This window comes from Corvus cornix, chromosome 8, assembly GCF_000738735.6.
Source record: "Corvus cornix cornix isolate S_Up_H32 chromosome 8, ASM73873v5, whole genome shotgun sequence".
Taxonomy (NCBI): domain Eukaryota; kingdom Metazoa; phylum Chordata; class Aves; order Passeriformes; family Corvidae; genus Corvus; species Corvus cornix.
The window spans coordinates 22,247,217-22,266,112 of record NC_046338.1 but is presented as its reverse complement, the minus strand read 5'-3'; the positions used below and the strand labels follow the sequence as shown (position 1 = coordinate 22,266,112).

The 18,896-nt window shown below is 39.2% G+C and overlaps 1 protein-coding gene across 3 annotated transcripts in view; it reads left to right on the top strand.

Annotated features, from left to right (window-relative positions):
* Window positions 1–18,896, top strand: part of PTPRC (protein tyrosine phosphatase receptor type C) — a 61,363-nt gene that overhangs the window by 22,199 nt on the left and 20,268 nt on the right. The window contains exons 3-10 of one of the 3 annotated variants that reach the window (XM_010409271.4): window positions 12,909–12,935; window positions 13,378–13,527; window positions 14,318–14,404; window positions 15,736–15,768; window positions 15,990–16,211; window positions 16,760–16,888; window positions 17,703–17,855; window positions 18,504–18,638. In XM_010409271.4, the coding sequence (XP_010407573.3) occupies window positions 12,909–12,935; window positions 13,378–13,527; window positions 14,318–14,404; window positions 15,736–15,768; window positions 15,990–16,211; window positions 16,760–16,888; window positions 17,703–17,855; window positions 18,504–18,638 (936 nt within the window). The remainder of the gene's footprint in view (window positions 1–12,908; window positions 12,936–13,377; window positions 13,528–14,317; window positions 14,405–15,735; window positions 15,769–15,989; window positions 16,212–16,759; window positions 16,889–17,702; window positions 17,856–18,503; window positions 18,639–18,896) is intronic. The other 2 variants (XM_010409272.4, XM_010409275.4) reach the window with 2 other exon arrangements.

Here is an 18,896-nt window from a genome sequence, read left to right as displayed (position 1 = left end):
TTTGGGGCTGCTGTCTGCCCCATACATGTGCCAAAAATGAATTGACAGCCTTTAACTCAATTTTCTTTTACACCATCTGCTGTGGCCCTGGAGGATTGGCTATTTGTACCCTAATAGAAACACATTATATCCTTGGTACAGGGTTCCATTCCCTGATCACTATGTTCCTTATTTTCTTGGAAGTTTAATAATCTTTGTAAAGCTTTCCTTTGACCCTGTCAACCTAAAAAGAAGGCTAGTGGTTTCATGACATATCTTTCATTGCACTTCTTCAGACTGCTTTATGCTGTCGTCACTGCAGATGATGTTGGTCTGTCCTTAATTTCTTTGGGTCTTACGTAAATGTATATAAGGAATATATTTTATATCCAAAAGGAAAGAAAGATCACACTGTGCTAGCAATGTAGAATTGATTGGGTTTGTAGCAGATGAGCAGAGCATCTATCATGCGTCCTTGACCATGGAATTTCCTACAAAACGGTCTTGTGCAGCAAAATGAAAATCCAGAAGCTAGAGTTTTACTTTTTTATAGATTTTTCAAACTTTCTGCTCATGAGGATACTCTTGATAATCTTGACTGAAATGCTGCAGTCTTTCTGTCTTTCTCAGTTGCCTTGTTAATGTTGGGCACCATTATAAATTGTCTTTCATAATTTTAATATGAATTAAACTGCCTTCAGAATTTCAGTTTGCAGCATCAAGTATTACAAAAGCAGAAAAAATTGACAGAGTTTGGGTGTGGGTGCTGTAGATTATGCAGGGCATTGATGATAGCTGAGTTTATCCAAGTACTCCTAACAGTGTACATGCTGGTGCAGAGCACAGCATGGAAACTCAGGTGATCCCACACTTGTGTTGTCTCCGTGCACCAAGTGGAGGTACAAAGAAGGCTCACGTGCCTTCCTGAGCCAGCAGAGCTGAGTGCTGAATTAAGCACTGTGAATCCCCACTTCCTGCTTGTGTTGCTGGGGAGTTATTAAGAGATCTGTTATGTGCCAGACTCTGTAGCAGTCTTGACTCAGATAACCTTTTTTTCAAATTATGATCTTTTATTAAACTATACTTAATTCTTACTGAAGTAAATGACAAATGACAAATTTCTGTACTTCCTTGAACACCTACCAGAAGGTTTTGTCTTTTTTAGTTTGTTCATACTATCAATTTTGTGGGGTATACGTACAAAATGCTAAATAATAGGGGCTAAATAATATCTTCAAATGCCTTAGTCTATGCAATAGAAAAAAAATCTTAACTATTTCCATATTAAAAATGAAAGAGCAGTAAATTTTACCAGGCCATGTGGCCATACATTCACCAGTATTTCAACAAAATACTGTAAAAGTACAGACTTAGAAAAGTCTTACCCACATTTTCACATACTTGTGTCTTTCTGCTTCAGCTTTTCCATCTGTCCTCACAGCAGAGAGTACACGCTCTGCTTCCAAACTGCTCCATCCATGTGGATGTGTGTATACAAACCAATAGTTGTTTTACGAATCAAATTTAGTTTCTGACCTCCTACCTCCAAGTGGGAGTTGTTGTTGTTATTGTCATTAGATGTGTAATGTTGCTATATACACATTTCTTACTATTAGACATAAGAAATATTTACAGGTCTGTGGAATTTCCTGGCTTGTGCATAGCTGTGCCTATATAAAGAGTGTAAAATTATTTGGAGCATGAAATTGGATGTTCTCTTAACCTTGGCCTGAGGGCTTTCCCTGGGTCCCTATACATTGAAAGGTCCATAAAATTCTTTTCCTAAATAAATTATTGTCTAGCATCCTTATCTAGTATCTTTGATTTTACTTTTCTTTCCCAGACCACTTACTTAATGCTTTTAAAATAAAAAATTATAATAAAAAAGGGAACTGTTCGTGAAATACTAATGAAACTTGCTTGCCACATGCAAAAGATGGAAGCATAGACTATTTATGTTCTTTTTGCTTTGAATTATTTATAAAGATACTGAAATCTGTCTTGTTCAAATCCTGAGGAACATGAGCTTTAGATTTTTGCTCGAATGTGGGGCACCACAATCCCTTTGAGCAGAGTGTAATACTGCCATTCTGAGCCTTTATTTCCTGAAACATTCAGCATAGAGTCTTTTAGAAAAGGTTGATCAGCACAGGATTTAAAGCAACATTAGATTAACTGGTTTTGCCTCTCTCTGCTTGTGATTATCAGGTGGTTTGTTAGTTAAAGGTGGATCTCACATCTCCTGTTTGTTATAATGAAAATAGCAAATGGAGAAAGAGGAAAAAAAAGAGCACGTCTGAAATGGAGTGAATGGCCCAGAGTTGGGTACCAAAATTGCTGATCTGATTTCAAGAGAAAAATTAAGAAGGAGAGGGGATCAAAAAATCACTTTCACTTAATGTTTTTTTTGGATTCTGGAGGAATTGTTGGACTCGGTTATCTTCTGAAATCCGTTCATCATTGCTTCTGATGTGGCATGAAGTAAGGGCCCCTTCTTGACCTGCTCAGCTGCTCTGCTTCCCTGAAGGGACAGAACCCAGCTTTTGCAATCCAGATTTTGAGATAAGGAGAGGCTTTCATAAGGGTGTGCATAGCATTCTGGGGAGCTCAAGTTCAAGGAGTTTCTCTCTTTGCAGCCTGTTCCTATTCCTGCAATCAGATGGACGTGAGCACATTTTTTATGGCACTTTCAGATCTCTTGTCTGCGAACTTCATCATTTTAAATTGATTTCTAATTGCAATATGTCACTATCTCCACTTTGCATGGGATGTTAGAGAGGCACAGAAATGGAAGGTACATCCAGCCACTCACGCAGTTGAGTAAAAAGTGGAATTCCTGGGTAGGACTTGGTCACAGTTCCAATTTTTCTCATTCTGGCTGAGTACAAGATGGATTTCAGGTCATACATCAAATATAGGAAATGTTGATTAATTTAAATAGTGTAATTTCTGCTTTTCACACAATCCCAGAATCCCAGAATTAACTAGGTTGGAAAAGACCTTTGAGATCATTGAGTCCAACCTATGACCTAACACCACCTTGTCAACTGGACCATGGCATTAAGTACCACATCCAGTCTTTTCTTAAAAGCCTCCAGGGAAATAATAAAAAATGAATGATAAATTTCAAGAGGCAGCTTTTTGGAAAAGAATGATATGCATCACTGAGTGATTTACTTTTCAAATGATTTTTGCATGAATAATGCTGGTAGAATCTGACCCTTACATGATGCTTCCTATCAACATTTTGTGTGTAGAGATTACTGTGTTTTAAATTGCACCCTAACAAGTATGTTGCTGATTTAGCTGTTGGTCAGTGAATACTGGCTGTCATAGTATTTTATGAACAACAAAAATGTTATTATATATATATGTAATAGCATATTTGATGATGGATATTCAATTCTGATAAATTTTGGCCTGAATGTCTGGAGGAAAAAGAAAAAGTGAAGATAGTAGCCAAGTAAAATCACTGTCCCTTGAAACAAAGAGAGTTTGCTGGCTGCAGCTGGCAGCCCCGGGAGGGTGAGGAAGCTGCCCAGCAGGCAGAGTTGGTATGGGAACGGTTCTCCACTGAGCTGCATGATTTTTTTCCCTCTGTACTCTCTATCCTTTCAAGAAACAGAAGCTAGTTGTCTATCAGCCAGTGCTGGTTAGGATCTTCTCTTCATGCTGGAAGAAATCTGGGTCATAGGAGATGACTGAGACTAGCAGGATAGTTTAGAGCATTGCTGCTTGGAGATGTGAGTCTGGGACTTCAGCTCATGGAGCACAGGGACTGCTGAGGGTTCTGTTAAGCTCGGAGCAAGAAGTCACAGAAGTACAAATGACAGATCACTGGAAAAGGAAATTTTTGTGCCACATCTTTATCCTGATTTGCGAATCTTTCAAAGGCTGAGGCTGTGCAGGCAGAGTAACTGGGCACAATAAAACCCAGCACTGTGACTGGAGGTACTGAATAATAGCACATGCATTACTCTGCTGTGGTATAAACAGCTGGTTTTCTTTAGGCCTGGACTGCACAAGCATCAGATAATTCAATTAAAAATGAATGTTTAATTTTGTGAGTAGATAAAGGCAGATCCTCACTCAGATCTTCACTCTGACTCCAATGTGCTCATTTGAACCACGGGACCTGTTCTCACCCAAGACAGCAGCTGACTCCCCCAGCCCCACCATCTGGCTCTGTAACAGGGCCACTTCAGTAGCACCAAGCATCACTGCATCACTCAGACCAACACTCCTTTGAGCCACTTGCCATCTCCTAGAAGTATCAGAAATGTTGTAGTCACAGCCCTGTCTGAAAAGTGTGATTTTTGCAGCAGTACTGAATTACCTTGGTGAGGGGAACAACTATGGGAACAGTGCAGCTACCAGCTGTACATTCACCTGTGCCAGAGGTACTCTGTGACTGCAGCTTTGTGGGGCTCTGGATTCTTTCTGTCCCCAGCTGCTACTGCCAGTTACTACCTGAGGGTCACTCAGGTGCTGTCAGTGTCAGTGCAGCCCCAGGAACACCCGCACTACACCTTTGCAGAAGTTATTCAGTGTTGCTCTCTGGTGGGTTGTTGCTCTGTCATTTGTCACACTCTGGTCCTGCTGGCTTGAGTCTGTGTGCCACCACACAGCCATGCTTGCCCTGCCCTCAGCCCTTGGCCAAGGTGAAGCCAAGGCACTCCTGTGGTACATTTATGTGTCCTTTATCAGTAAAAAATCTGCAGTGCATAGCAATCAGCCAAGTGGTTTGTTAGGGTGTTTAACATAGCAGTGGATCAGAGAAGAATACTACTACAAAAAGGAATAACTCACAGGGAGATGTCATTTCTTGGAAGAAATGTTAATTTCTTTTTAAAAATCACTGGCTGAATCTTTTTGAAAATCGCTGATTAGAGTCCTCACTGATACAATGCTCTCAGTAAGTACAGAGCTGTTGATCCAAGGACTTCAAGCTAATTGGACTCTGGCAAACAGAAGGTATTTCTGATTTCAACAGTCTCTATGTTATCAGTGGCTAAAATGGGGATTTTAGAATCACAGACTCACAGAAAGACTTGGGTTGGAATAGACCTTAAACATCATTTAGCTGCAGCCTCCCCTACTTTTCATACAATACTAAATTGTTTATGGTTTGAAGTTTGAGCTAATTAAAGACAGTTTAGAGAAGTATTTCCAAGTTGATTCTGTTTATCAGAGCAAAGGGCCCATTTTCTATTGCTGGCAAAATTATATAAAAAGTTATGTGCAATCAGGAAGATCTACAAAACCAGATAATGCTTTAATCTTGAAGGAACTCAGATATCTGTCTCTGAGAAGCAGAGAAGTGAGTCAGATATTTAAGTAAGCCGTGGTCCAATGAAGGGCCTCAAATGAAGGAAGGTTGCCCCTGCCTTGCACTCTCACCAACAGTCAGTCAGTTCTCAGCTGTAGCCTCTTTTTATGATCAAAACTTTTGAGAACTGAGCTGCTTTCTGCTGTCCTCCACAGCTCTCTATGACTAATAGAGTTGGCAATTGCAAAAACCATGGAGTAGGAATGGAGAGGACAATACAATAGGTGTAAGTTCTTTGCTCCTTCTGCTTGTCATACACAATATCCATTCAGCAAATCCAGAACCATCCTATCAGTGCCATTGAGCAGAGAAATATGGAGCAAGTGTTTCTGTTCATGGTCCATGTGGGAAAGGAAGATCAAGGAAGGTGCAGCAGGGCTAGGAAAGTCATGACTCAAGTCAGAGGGACTGGCCCTCGGGAGCAGAGAAATTTAGCATGGGAACAACATGGATTTGGCTCAAGACTGTATGTGCACAAATTCTGAAAATATATAAAGGGCAGAGCAAATATTAACAGATTTTTTTTGCATGTAGCACAATATTGCCAAACAAATATCACAGCCAATCTTCCATTCCTTGTGTATAGGTGTTTCTTAATGACTGTGAAGGGTACCCAGCATTTCACAGCTGAAGGAACCTCAGGGTTTGATATTCTCCTCTCTTGCAGACAATTCACATGGTGACAAGTACTCTCTGCAAAGCAGCCTGGACTTCATCCCAAAGATTGCCCCCCCGCCCCCACTGTGTCATATTAATGAACCTGTACAACTGAAAATAATTACAAATGCAAATGTGATGAAAAGGAGTTTAATAGGGATGTTTCACGAGTGCACTAGAGAAGTGGTTTAGCACTAAGATAAGTCTGATTGCTTGGGCATGTGGGTGCTATGGTAACTCAGTTTGCATTTGGAAGCACTTAAGCTCTAAACAACAGTATGCTGCACCCTCTTCCTTTTGAGCAGGGTTCTGTAGAAGAAAGGCAGAAGTAAACAGCATGAGAGAAACCACAGAGCAGCAAAGGCGTCGTTAGCTTTAGCTGTGCAAGTGGGTTACCACAAAGTCGTCCTGTGAAGACTGAGAATGTCAATTAAATATGGTGCAGTTGACAGAAAAGTGCTCCTGACTGCTAAACACACAATATTCCTGGGTATTTATTTTAGGTTTGTAGGAACTGTATTGGCAAAAAGAATTTAATTTTAGTTTTTGGGTTTTTTTGCTTTTGGTTTTTGTTGTACGTCAGGTTTATGGTTTTGAGAAACTCTACATATCATTGGTAACAAGTATTACTTCCATTAAATTAATATTTCATCAGAGAAATTCTCTTTTGCTCTGTGTTTTTATTTTTCTCTGAAAAAAATTAAACTCTTACATTTATTTTGCATTATCACAACAAGAAAAGTTTTTTTAAAATGGTCAGAAACTTTTTTTAAATGGTCAGAAATATTCAGTTTCAGGTTAGTTGAGAAAAAATATTATCTCAGTATTTTTCTTGTGCCTTTTTCCTTTTCCTTTTCTTAAGAAAGGCTCAGTATGTTTGCGCAAGTTATACTTGGTAATAATTCGTTTTTACCTTATAAACTCTGACAAACTTTGATGTTTTTATTTCCTTCTCTTTCCTGAGTTTGCAATATTGTGGTCCTCCTTGTATCTGTCAGTTATATATTCATAATTCCATCTCTTTGTTCTGGTTGCTCCCCTTGTATTTGACTGCTGGCTAATTTGAATTTTTTGCCTTCTCCATAGCTGTAAATACTGATTAATGCCTATAGTTGACTCTGAACTTGAGGAGGATAGGGATAACTCCAGTCTTGGAAGGTGGACAGCAAGGAGAGGGATCTAGAACAAGCATTAATTTCAGAGGTCAGTTTTCACTAAAAGCATAATACCACATCCTATCACGTTAGCTGTAGTCAGGCCAGCACTTACTCCTGAGCTGTGCTCTGCAGGAAGACCACGCCTTCCCCCGTGCAAGTCAGGTCTCTGCACTGGCAGGTGTTTGGGAACAGCAAGACCTTTGACTGTCAGATATGTGCTTTAACCAAAGGTTTAAGGTGTAGGAAAGAGTGCCAGGATCAGGCTCTTAGGCTGCCATGCACTGTGTGAAGGAATAGCTATGGGAGGCAATTATTAATGAACTTGTACAAAAAGAAATATTTTGAGAAATCAGAGGGAAACTATTTTAATTATTGTTCTGAAGAGACAGAATGGACATTAAATCCAGGTGTCAAAAGGAAACAATTGGCATTTCTCAATCAGAACATGTTAGAATTTCTGTTCAATTAAAATTTACAGTTTCAACATTTTATCCCTAATTTCTGGTGAAAATAAATATTGTAAATGTTGCCTGTGGAAAAGAAATTAAAATGTTTATTTAGTTCTAATTCCTATGATTGCTATAGGGCTATGAAGACTTTTATCAATTAGATAACGAATAACTTAGAAGTGATTTGATGACTTCAATGACCACAAGAGTAGGTTTCTATTTTAGGACCCTCTGAAATGTCTCTGTTACCTGAGAAAGTTCTACACTGTAGACTCAAATGAGTAGTTTATTTTTTGACTCAGAGCATGCAAAATTTCATGTATTTTTAATATGAACTCTGTATGGCATTCTTTTACTCAATTTTCAAAAAGCAGCACTTTGTTCAGAAACTAGGAACAGTTTTAGTTTTTTTCTTCCCCAGGGTTAGTGATAAAGAATAAAGTGTAATTTTGTAGTCTCTGATTATGAAAGCAGTTCTGCACATGAGATCCCACCTATAAAATTTGAGGGGTCCTCTGTGGTATAGAATTACTCAGATGTTTAAGTGTTTGCTAGTCTATTCTTAGGTCTGCCCAGATTTGTTTGTAAAGCAGCAATGGATCCCTTCACTTTGTGTTTTTGGCAAAAATAACAGTAACATCTCTGGCCCTGATGCTCTTTTACTTTAAGGTCTCTTTAGCTGGTTCTGGCAGCGCAAGGGAACCTTAAAGTAGGTGTGAACTACGTCCTATCCCACTTGAAGTTTAAAAATAAATCAAAGAAGGGTGGCTGGCAGCATTTTGTAAGGCTTCTTGCCTTACTCACCCTTCACCTCCCACCAGGAGCTGTTCTTTTTTTGCAATTCAGTGTTGGCTTGCAGGGGAGCTGCAATGTCTGTGCTATTTGCTAGGAGACCCCCTCAAAGAGCTTTGCTCCATCTGAACAAGTAGACCACATCCTGTTGCTTTCTGTGCAGATGTGAAGAGCCCTGACCCTGCTGAAGCAGTGTTGTTCAGCTGTGAAAAGAGGGAAGACAGAATCTGGTCCTACACTCGTTGCTTGGTGTAAAATGCTGCCTGGTGGGGGTTGCTGGGGTCTGTCCAATATAGTAAAGGCTGGAGAGATCCTGGGAAAAGGGCAGCAGCTCTGCAGAATCACTAAGCATTTTTCCTGGCAGCAAAACCCGGCTGCCAACTGTTTTACAGACATGAGGCTGAGAGGAAGGATTACTTCCTCGGCCCCCTCCCAGCTCTGGCAAAGACACGAGGAGTACAGCTGGATGTGAAGAGCCAGCTGGTATGGTACCATGCTAGATAAAACACCAAATGCACTATTAGCAGAAGAGGCATCCTCCTTCCCACATTGCTCTATGCTGTGTGTATGGAGGAATGCAGTCCTGCAGCAATCCTGTGCTCAGAGCAGACAGCCTGAGCTGCTGCGATGCAAGTGTAGTCTCCCAGCCAGTCCAGCAGGAATACAAAACCAGGTCCATTTTACTCACTGCGCAAATTAAGCAGCAGAATGGAATTAAAATGGATGTTCCCTGTCGTCAGCTAATGGATTTTTGCCCCTATAAACATGATAACATTTTTAGGCTCTTAATGCTGATTCAAGAGGATCTCCATCTTATCAGCTGGAGTTTGTGTTATTAATAGCACACGCACACAGGAAATGTGTGCTGGCACTTCCTTCTGCTTGAGAAGATCAGACCCTGGACTTCCCTGAAAAACAGTATATTTTAACATATTCTGGGTCCCACTTGTCTTCTGTTAAGCTGCTTGGTCCTGCCAAGTAAAAGCACTTTCCTAAGACAGCAACAAGCTATCTCCTTATACAACTGGACTTCTTCTACAGGTGCAACCACAGTTCACTGCACTGAGCACAGAGTCAGTACTGCAGAGGTGGTACAGCAGCTCCTGTACCTCCAGATGTGACCCAGGCTGTCCTAGGGGTTTGAAGGGATAGGCTTTTTTTTGGGGGCCTGGTTTCTTTCCCGGTTTTTCCACTTGCTCTTCTTGTTGGACATCAAAAGGTTTCTTCATAAGGCAGCAGTCGCATGTTCACTTACAGGGCCAGTATGTCTTTGGGTTTTCAGCAGAAAGAGTGGTCAGCTCATTTGCTTTAGGTGTATTTTGTTGGCAGCCTGTCATTCCATCTCAACCCTTCCTTTCAAGCAGAAGCTGCATTCTGTCTGCCAACTGGTAGCCAGAGAGGAAGGAGAATGAAAGCAATTAGCCAGTCTCCCATCTGCCCGTGGGATGAGCTGCTGGTTATATCTTTTTCCAGGGCATGTGATTAAGGCCAGATTTGCTCAAACATTACTGATGGGTTGCAAATCTTTTAGGTAAGTCAGCAGTAACCAACTGGTGGCCAAAGCAGGACAAGGGAAAGGGAGGCTTAAAAAACTTACTTCAGTAGTAGGAACTTTTTCTATGCTTTAATTCTTCCACTTGGGTTATCTGATGTTATCCTTGGGCTATCCTACACATACCATCTTAAAACTGTCTTATGGTTGGATGCAGTTTAAGCTTTGAGAAAAGTTTTGGGATAGTTCTTGTTTAAACTCAGACCGACTTGCTTAGTTTGGCAATCACCAAGCTTTGGTACTGCACACCGTGTGTTTGGGGGATTGGACATCCTTATTACATTTTAAAGATATTTTTGGATTTCAGCTTTCAAGTTTCCAGAGTTATGTTTTAGAATATAAACATGAGCAGACAGTTTTGTCTTTGAGGTTTACTTTGTTAGCCTGAGGTTAACGCAGACATATTTGTTAGCTCTAGGTCAGGTTTTTGAAAATAAATGAATAGTAGCAATATACCTATTAATCTCAGAGCAACAGAGTCTGGTGTGTTGGGATCCTTCTTGATTTTCCTTCATTTTACCAAGTATCTCCCAATAAGGTTTCATGGGGAAATGTATTTGCTTTTCTTTCTGAGAGGATTTTCTAGTGTTCTGGTGCCACCTATTGAATTCTTTTCAACTGCGTCCTCTTCCATTTTTACAATAAAGCGTATCAGGGAAGAGAATCACAGGAGAGCAGGAGACCCTTAAAATGCTTAGAAGAGCATAAAACTGCCATGAAGTTCTGTTAAAATAACACTGCTTAGTTGTAGGGGGAAAAAAAAGGCAATCTAGGACTATTACTTTCCAGACTGTTTTAAGACACTGTTCTGAGCAAGGCAGTGGGACCAGGTGATTTCTAAAATCACTTCTAACCTGGAGTTCTATGATTATGTGTAATGTTTAGCATCTCTCACTGCGAGTGAGCAATAAACTTTACACTCTATTTAAGCTACTAGCATTATTCCTAACTTTACAAGGGGGAGGATGGGGAAAATTATTTTCACAGGAATCTTGAGGAAGTGAATGAGGCAACCAGAAACACAACACCAACAAGCTTATGATCCCCCTTTTCTCTTATTATCTCACTTTACTTGGAAGAGGCAGTCTTGATGTATATGTTTTTGTTTCTATTATGTTTGCATTAGAGATCAGTAAGCAGCTTGAAACCCATTTCTTAATGTTTCACTAATCTGAGCAGAGTTTAATTTAGGACTTTTTCTACAACTTCTTTTTATTGTGTTCTTGGAAAAGTTTTTTAAGTGAAAGTTGATCTGTGTTGATGCTCACAGAAGGTTAATTTTTAGCTTGAGGTATATTTGATGTGTTGAACTAAAGTAAGATTAGGGAAAGGAGGGGGAATAATTGATTCTTCATCTGAGAAGCCATTTGAATAAAGAAAAATCACATTATGGAATTTAGAATGACCAACTGCCAGTTTTCAAACACTGAATTGAAAACCATGAAAGAACATTGAAAATTAATTGTTTATGGCAAATATGAATAACTGTTAGCTTTTACAGGGTTCCTTGGCAGTTTAATGTGTATAGCTATTGTTTATGCAATTGTTGTAAAGAAATGTTGCAGATAGGAGATTTTGGATGCTGAAGGTACACTGATAGTTCAAAAGATCACCTATATTTTTGTTTCTTATCTGTAACCTCTTTCAGGTTAGGAAGCTTCATCTGCTAATATTCTGTAGCTTTGAAAAGAATGCAATGAAGATATATAGATATAAATGAATCTTCATGCTAGACCTGTTAATGTAGTGGCTTCTACACCCGTGTTATTCAACCTGTTGTCAGTCTGCTACATTTTAGAGACTATATTCTTACAATTAAGAGCAATGTTATTTTGGCAGTTTCATATGATTTCAAGCAAAGTATAGACAGACCCATATCCTCATCTCATGAAGCAGATTTTAGGCAACACCCCTCCCCACTTCTGTAAAGAAATACTGCATTACTCTTTTTAGCTGGAGTTCATTTGACTTCTCTTGATACTTTTTCTGTAAGACATCAGCCTATTGGCTTTTTTCAAATTTTAATTTGTGGTAAGAGATCTTGAATAATATACTGTCCACAACAAATTCAGCTGCTCACTAGACAAGTATTTGCAAGACTTTAGCTTTTGTTTACATTCATATTCATATCATGGCTTAGATACACTTCATGACAGTTCTGAGCACAAAATTGCTCACTCTTTGCAGGTGACGTTGCCATCACTGGCTGTGTGTTTTTAATGGCCGTTGTCAGCTTTCTGAACTGTCCATATGGGGTGCAGAATCCATGGTGCCCACTAAGCAACCAACACGTGTGCTGCTGCTTGTCAGGTCGATAGGGAGAAAATCTCTGGAGTCCCAGGAGAACTGCCTATGTTGATCATCTGTGTCAGAGACGAGAGACATGGTTTTGATTCTGGCACATGAACAGGATACTTATGTATCCCTCATAAGTATTGCACTTTGTCACATAAACCTGGCTTTTTGCTTTAAAGGTTGAAGGAGTTTATTTTCAAAAGAGTAGAGCTGCAGCAGTTGTGAAGTGCCATGTAGGGAAGCTGAAGTAACAGAGAAATTATAAATAGGAAAGTACTATCTGAAAAACACGTGCCACAAAAAAAGAAATAAATTCCAAGAAACAAACATAGTGGGAAAGAACTGGTAGAAGAAGTAAAAGAAAGAGGAAGGAAGAACCAAAGAAGTGGATGGAAGTTTTTGGGTGGCCCTGAGAAACCTAATCTACTGGGTGGCATCTACTGGTGTTTGAACTAGACGGTCTTTAAGATCCTCTCTAACCCAGACCATTCTGTGATTCTGTGACCACATGCTTGATATTTTGGGGGTCTGATTGTTGCTACATCCACTAAATAATACTTAAGAATGTGTAATTTCCTGGGAAAAGCTTAGCTGATGTTTGGGAGGAAGGAATGTGTCTTTTTGTATTTTTGGCCAATGACGTGTTTAGTTCCTTGAAAGTTTAATTTATAGTTTTTCTATCTCTTTCTCTTTTTCAGGACAGACGATAACAATGACCACACCTGGTAAGAAACCTAATTCACTTGAGAGAACTGCATTGATTTTTTTTCCCTGATAATTTCTTTTTTCTTTTTCTCACACACAGTTACCTCACAGAGTGTATAATGCCTTTTCATTCATGCAACAAAATGAAATATGCTGTCTTAATAGGCAATAATATCCGACAAGTCTGGTTTTCAGTCATGTATTTGAGTGCATTTTAAAACACAGCATTTAGCATGAAAGGTGCAGACATAACCAAAAAGGAATATACTCACTGGATGTTCATCTGACACCTGTGAATCCCCTGCACTTTAAAAGTTTGCTGTCTCTTTGCTTCCTTAAAAATTCCCAGCATTCCAGTATGAGAGTGCTCCAGCACTGCAGCCCAGTGCTGGGGACAGCTCTGTCCCTCCTTGGCCAGGCAGACGTGAAGCATTAACGACCCTGCTGTACCTCTCACCACAGGTGCCACAGGTGCCACCCTTGCAAACAGCACGCACTTCTCCACGCACACAGCGCCCAGCCCCAGCACGGCACCGAGCACCCCAGCACTCAACAGCAGCACTGCTGCCCTCACCGCACGCACTCCCTCTGCCTTCGGGAATGGTTCAGCAGGTTTGCACTCTTCCTTTGGAAGCCACTCTCTGCTCTCAGAACTCTGGGGGAAAACGAAGTCATTCAGCATCAGGGTAGCCTTTTTCAGCTCATGGTTCCTCAAATCAAAAAGGTGTCTGCAATTTGGCACAGCAGCAATACCAGGATTATTTGCAGGATCTCAGGACCAGGTCTGGTATATGGAGGCCAAGTCTTGCAGTCGTCACAGTAGCGCCAAAATGCCAGCTGCTGCCAACAAAGCTTTCCCCAAAGCAAGAGCAATAGGAATGAGCCTAAAAGAGAATATATAAACCTGTCAGTGGTTTAAAAACATGGAGATAAATAATGATATATGGTAAGAAATATAGTGAGCAAGTTACATGATCTTGCAAATGAGCACTATCTAGAGTTGCTGTTTGTGAAACAGCACAAGAACTGTTCATAATTGTTTTACTGTAATAATATACCAAAATGTTCTTGTTTTTCCCAGTTCACAAACTGTAACATTTTTATGTTGACTTCATCTTGGATTATGACTAAATAATGACCAAAAAAATTGTCACTGTACATTGCAAAATTCATTTGTAAGGGGTATACTCCTAAAAATTTGCTTTCTATTTACATACTCATTTTTTTGTTTTATTTACTATTTTGACATGACTTTTCTTTTAGCCGTCTTCTCTAAATAACAAAAATCCCCTAAGAAAAAAAGGTGGAGAAGGGCTGTAGTGTAAGACATTTCTGAAGACAAAGCCATATGAAAGAATGAACTTCAGTTTTTAATGCTGATATGTTGTTTATTTTCTTACAGATGATTACAATTCAACATCCTTGCACAGCACCACCTCATCAGTCAGCATGCCAACAAGCACTGGGATCAGCCCCACTCACACAATAGGTGACAAACTTGCACACAGTTACCTCAATTATGATACATCAGGCACAGAAAATGGGTTAGAATGAGATGATTCATTTAGAATGTATCAAACCTAAGCATACAAATTAGGCATACAACTGCATTAAACTTAAGGATGTTTTTAGGAATCTTTCTAACTATTTATGAGTAATATTAAAGATACCAGGTTTGTTACTTGTCAAGCAAGTGAAAAATTGAAATTATTTCCACACAGTGGCACATAGTAGGGGGATAAATCTGTCAATTATTGTATCAGTACTCCTTTTGTTATTCACAGAAATTCACCCAAGCAGCTCAAAGTTGTGAATACATCCAAGATCTGTGTGCTTCTCTGTTTTCCAGTGTCTTCCCTTTTGTTTCACACAGCAGTAATACTTTCTTGGGATGCAGTAGTTCAAACACTTAGAGAGGGTTTAATTGCCATTGGGCTGTAAGGAATTACTCGGGTCAGTAACATATAGGTATGTGCTTGTGCAAAGTACATCCAGACCCTTACCATCTTTTTCAACTGTCCTTCAAGTAGCTGTAGGCTGCTGTCTGCTCTTTGACAAACTGAGCTTAGCTTTTACTTGTGGGTGTTCTGCCCAGTCCTGGTGACTGTCCAGTGGCCCTCTCAGTAGGGCCACTATCCAGCCAGGTGACTCCCAGCCTGGAGGGAGGCAAATCTAGGGCCTGCCTTCTCTAAAAAAGAAATCAGATATTTGTGTGTTTTGGTAACATCTTTACCTTAGGATATTTTAAGTAAGTGTTTTCAGGATGAAGTTCTTTGCTCAAGCTTCTGTACAGAAAACACCAGCTAAAATTTTTTGGGGGTATCTCAGTGTACAAATAGTCATTAAACAATCTGTACTGTTGTATAAATCTCTTTCCAAAGGTAAGAGTGGCAGTGCAAAAAGCAGGTAAATTTTGTTTCTTTGGTGACATACTGCTCAGTTACCCATTCCACAGTATACATATCCTGGAAAACTTCTGCAGCTTAGCATACTGCTATGAGAATGTGTGATTATGGAATATTCTTGTGCAACTTTGTACTCAGAAACGTTACTAATAACCAGTTTAAATTCTAGTTCATTGATGTCATATGAAAATTGTGAAAGACACATGATGCCTAAAATAACTAATTAGAGAATGGCATTATGTGTAGCTGATAATTTCTTCCCTATTTCAAATGTGAGAGGAGTGCTAAATACATGTGCTTGTATTGAATGTATTGAACAAAGAGTTTGGGGCAGTATTGGTCACCCTTCTCCAATGCTCGGTGGAAAAAAACCCAACCTGCTAAGAGACCTTCATGTTGTTTTCTTTTCTTGTAGAAACTATCACAGTGATACCTGAAGAACCTTGTGGTAAGAACCAAACCCCTTATTCTTCTTCAGTCTTGAAATGTGACCAAACAGTAAACTCAAATACAGAAAACTGGTAAAGCTGATAAAGCAGCAAAAAAATAAAACTGATCAATTAGCATCTTGGGTTATTTAATAAAATGTCTTCCAGTTCTGGAAGTAGGATTAAAGTTATTTAACAATTCTGGTCTTTGCACCTCCATTTACAGTGGCTTTTCTTTTAGATATTATTAAAGATATAAAAGACTCTAAGTGCGACTCTGAAATGGCTGAAGTTGAACTGAAAAATTTCACGAAAGACAGAGAATATATTATATTGGGGGATGGCAAAAGCATAACTGTGAATTCCAGCAACCGTTCAGTACAGCTTCGGAAATGCAAGAGATACACTGTTCAAGTTAAAAACGGCAGGTGTTCAGACAGTAGTTCTTTTTCTGTTCCGAAAGGTAAGTGTACAAGGGTTTCAGTAGTTTATTTTCTTTTTTTTTTAAATTTTTTTTTTGATATGCAGTAATTAATCTTCCCCAGGTTTCTTTGCGTATTCTTGTCACTTCTCAGAGAATCAGACAGAAAGTTTTGATATTTCGTCCATGGTTTGCAAGATATTTTGAAATTGCTCATTAAAACTTCTCAGTATTTTCTCAAGGAATAATGTAAACAAACTGTAATTTTTTCATTGTAAAGAAAAAAGGGAACTTTAACTGCATGTGCCATATGCAGTGTGGTAAACAATAGCAAGAGCAGCCACCACTTCAAAGTCGGTGTTTATGCTGAAGTCTGGACTAAAACTTTATTATTTGAATACCTGTGGGTCTTTATCTCGTGAAGGCTTTTTCAATTTTTACTTTCCATTTCTTATTAAATTCTTTGTATATTATTCTATGCCGATTGTATCTTCATATTGCAGAAGAGGTCAAAAACCATAAAACAAACTGTTATTTAAAGACTCAATATAGCCAATGTCACAATGATGTATAATATTCTTCCTTTTCAGTTGTCAATAAACCTCTTGTAGTCACGGACATAACCAACAAATCTGCCAGGTTATGTCGGACTAGTTCACTGGCCTGTGCTAATGTGACTGTTACCTGCAACGGGACATCACCTCTAAAGGAGCCTGACAGTGGGTTATTTATTTATTTATCTTCTAAAGTATTGTTGATGTTGTCTTTTGGTGAGAGACTGGCAGATTTAAATTAATTGTGCCAGTCTGAGGGAAGGGTAGTTCAGAATTCCTGGGATCACCAGCTGAGGGACTACCATCCCCACAGAGTGCAGATCTGGGAACCGAGACCTCTTTTGCTGAGTTTACCAGCTTCACAAATTGCAGACTTCTGGAGATTTTGAGGTCCTGTTTGATTTTCTGAAGGGGAGCTGAGCACTTTGGAAATGCTGCAGTCTGCAGCTCTGCTATGAGCTGACCCTTCATAGGCTGCCTGGGCCACTGGCGGTACAGGCTCCTGGACGGTGCAAGGCCAGGCTCTCTGCTCTCAGAGCCAGCCATCCTGAGGACATGATGGCTCAAAGGCACCTAGTGATAGGGCAAATATGAATGCTGAATGTCCTTATGTGTCCCAGAAAATGGGTAATGAACACCTGGAGATTTCCTGCTTCAGGGAGCTGAAGAGCTACGAAGCCATTCCAGGGTTCTGCCACACTCCCCATGACATGTTCTGATTTCTGTAGGAAAGCTGTTTCCTTAGAAAGTCAAATCATATGACCTTTACTGATGAAAATTAAAGATCTATGCAAACTAAGTGTGTAAGAACCTAAAATCTAGTCAGAATAATCAGGTATACATTTTTCTGTTTGGAATATTATGGTAGTTTATTACAAATTATATTGAATAAATATGGTAGAGAAAATCCCGTTTGAAATAGTGCCACATACTTTTGGAGTTGTGAAATATATTGATAAAACTCTTCTTGTGTCTACAGATTCACAGCCTACACACTCAGGATGTAAAAATTTAACTTGTGAAGAACTGAAAAATTTATCACCCTACCATGAGTACTACTGCATTGGATTCATACGTTTTAATGAAAGGGATGTTGTCAACCAAAACTTCTCCATACAAACAGACTATGACAGTAAGTGTAATGCTTACTTTTGCTTTACATTCCACATATTTCTGGAAACCCCTGCTATGAACCCCATTATCTGTGTTTCCTGGGGCCATCATCTTCAATGGCCAATTCAAGATACACTTTGAGCAGCATTCTCAGCCATACTCAGGTTCTCCTTCAGCTCTTCCTTCCTGGTCTCCTGCCCTTGTGGTTGTTCTTTGATTGCAGTCACCCTCTCAGTCTTCCAGTCTAAAGCCTTTCTTTCCTTTTATCAGAGACTGTGATAACTTTTTGTTGTTTTTTTGGAGGCTGAGAACATGGTCAACTACAAGGAATTTTGAATGAAGACACACACAAAAAACATGCAGATCTAGTCTGAAACAAGTTTCAAACTCTTGATTTGAAGAGTGGACAATTTTAGTAAAATGTGATGTTGCTGTAGTCACCTTGTCCTGAATTAATTAATTATGAAATTACTGTAATATGATGCTTTTACATATACTCAGTTTATACTTATGTATAATTTCCTGAAGTACAGTAGAAAAAAATATTACATGTTGTTGGTATCTTGCTTTAGTGTCAGATGAAATTTAATTTAATTAAAGTAGGTAAAAAGAGGAATACTTGCATTTTCATTTATTGTTAATTACTGTTATTTTTCTTTTACAACAGTTCCAAAAGCACCACAACACCTTAAAGTAATGGATATAAATACCACAAGTGTAACAGTTACATGGATGAAACCTGAGAACAATTCAAATGGTCCCATAGATGGCTACGTTGTGAAATTCATTGTGGAAGGCCAAAGTAAGTATATTCACTATTAAATAATTCATTGAATGTATGTAATTACAGAGCACCAAGCATAATGCACTGTCAAGTCCTATTGGAATTTCTTAACACTGCAATTTTTTTTTTTTTAAACAAACATTTAAATTTCTTTCCTTTGAGGTTGTTCCAGTTGAACTTTCAGTTGAGATTATTCAGTTTACCATGTCAGGACATGACCCTGTCACTGTTCAGTTGGCATAAACATATGGCAGTTAGACATAAAAATGTTTAGAT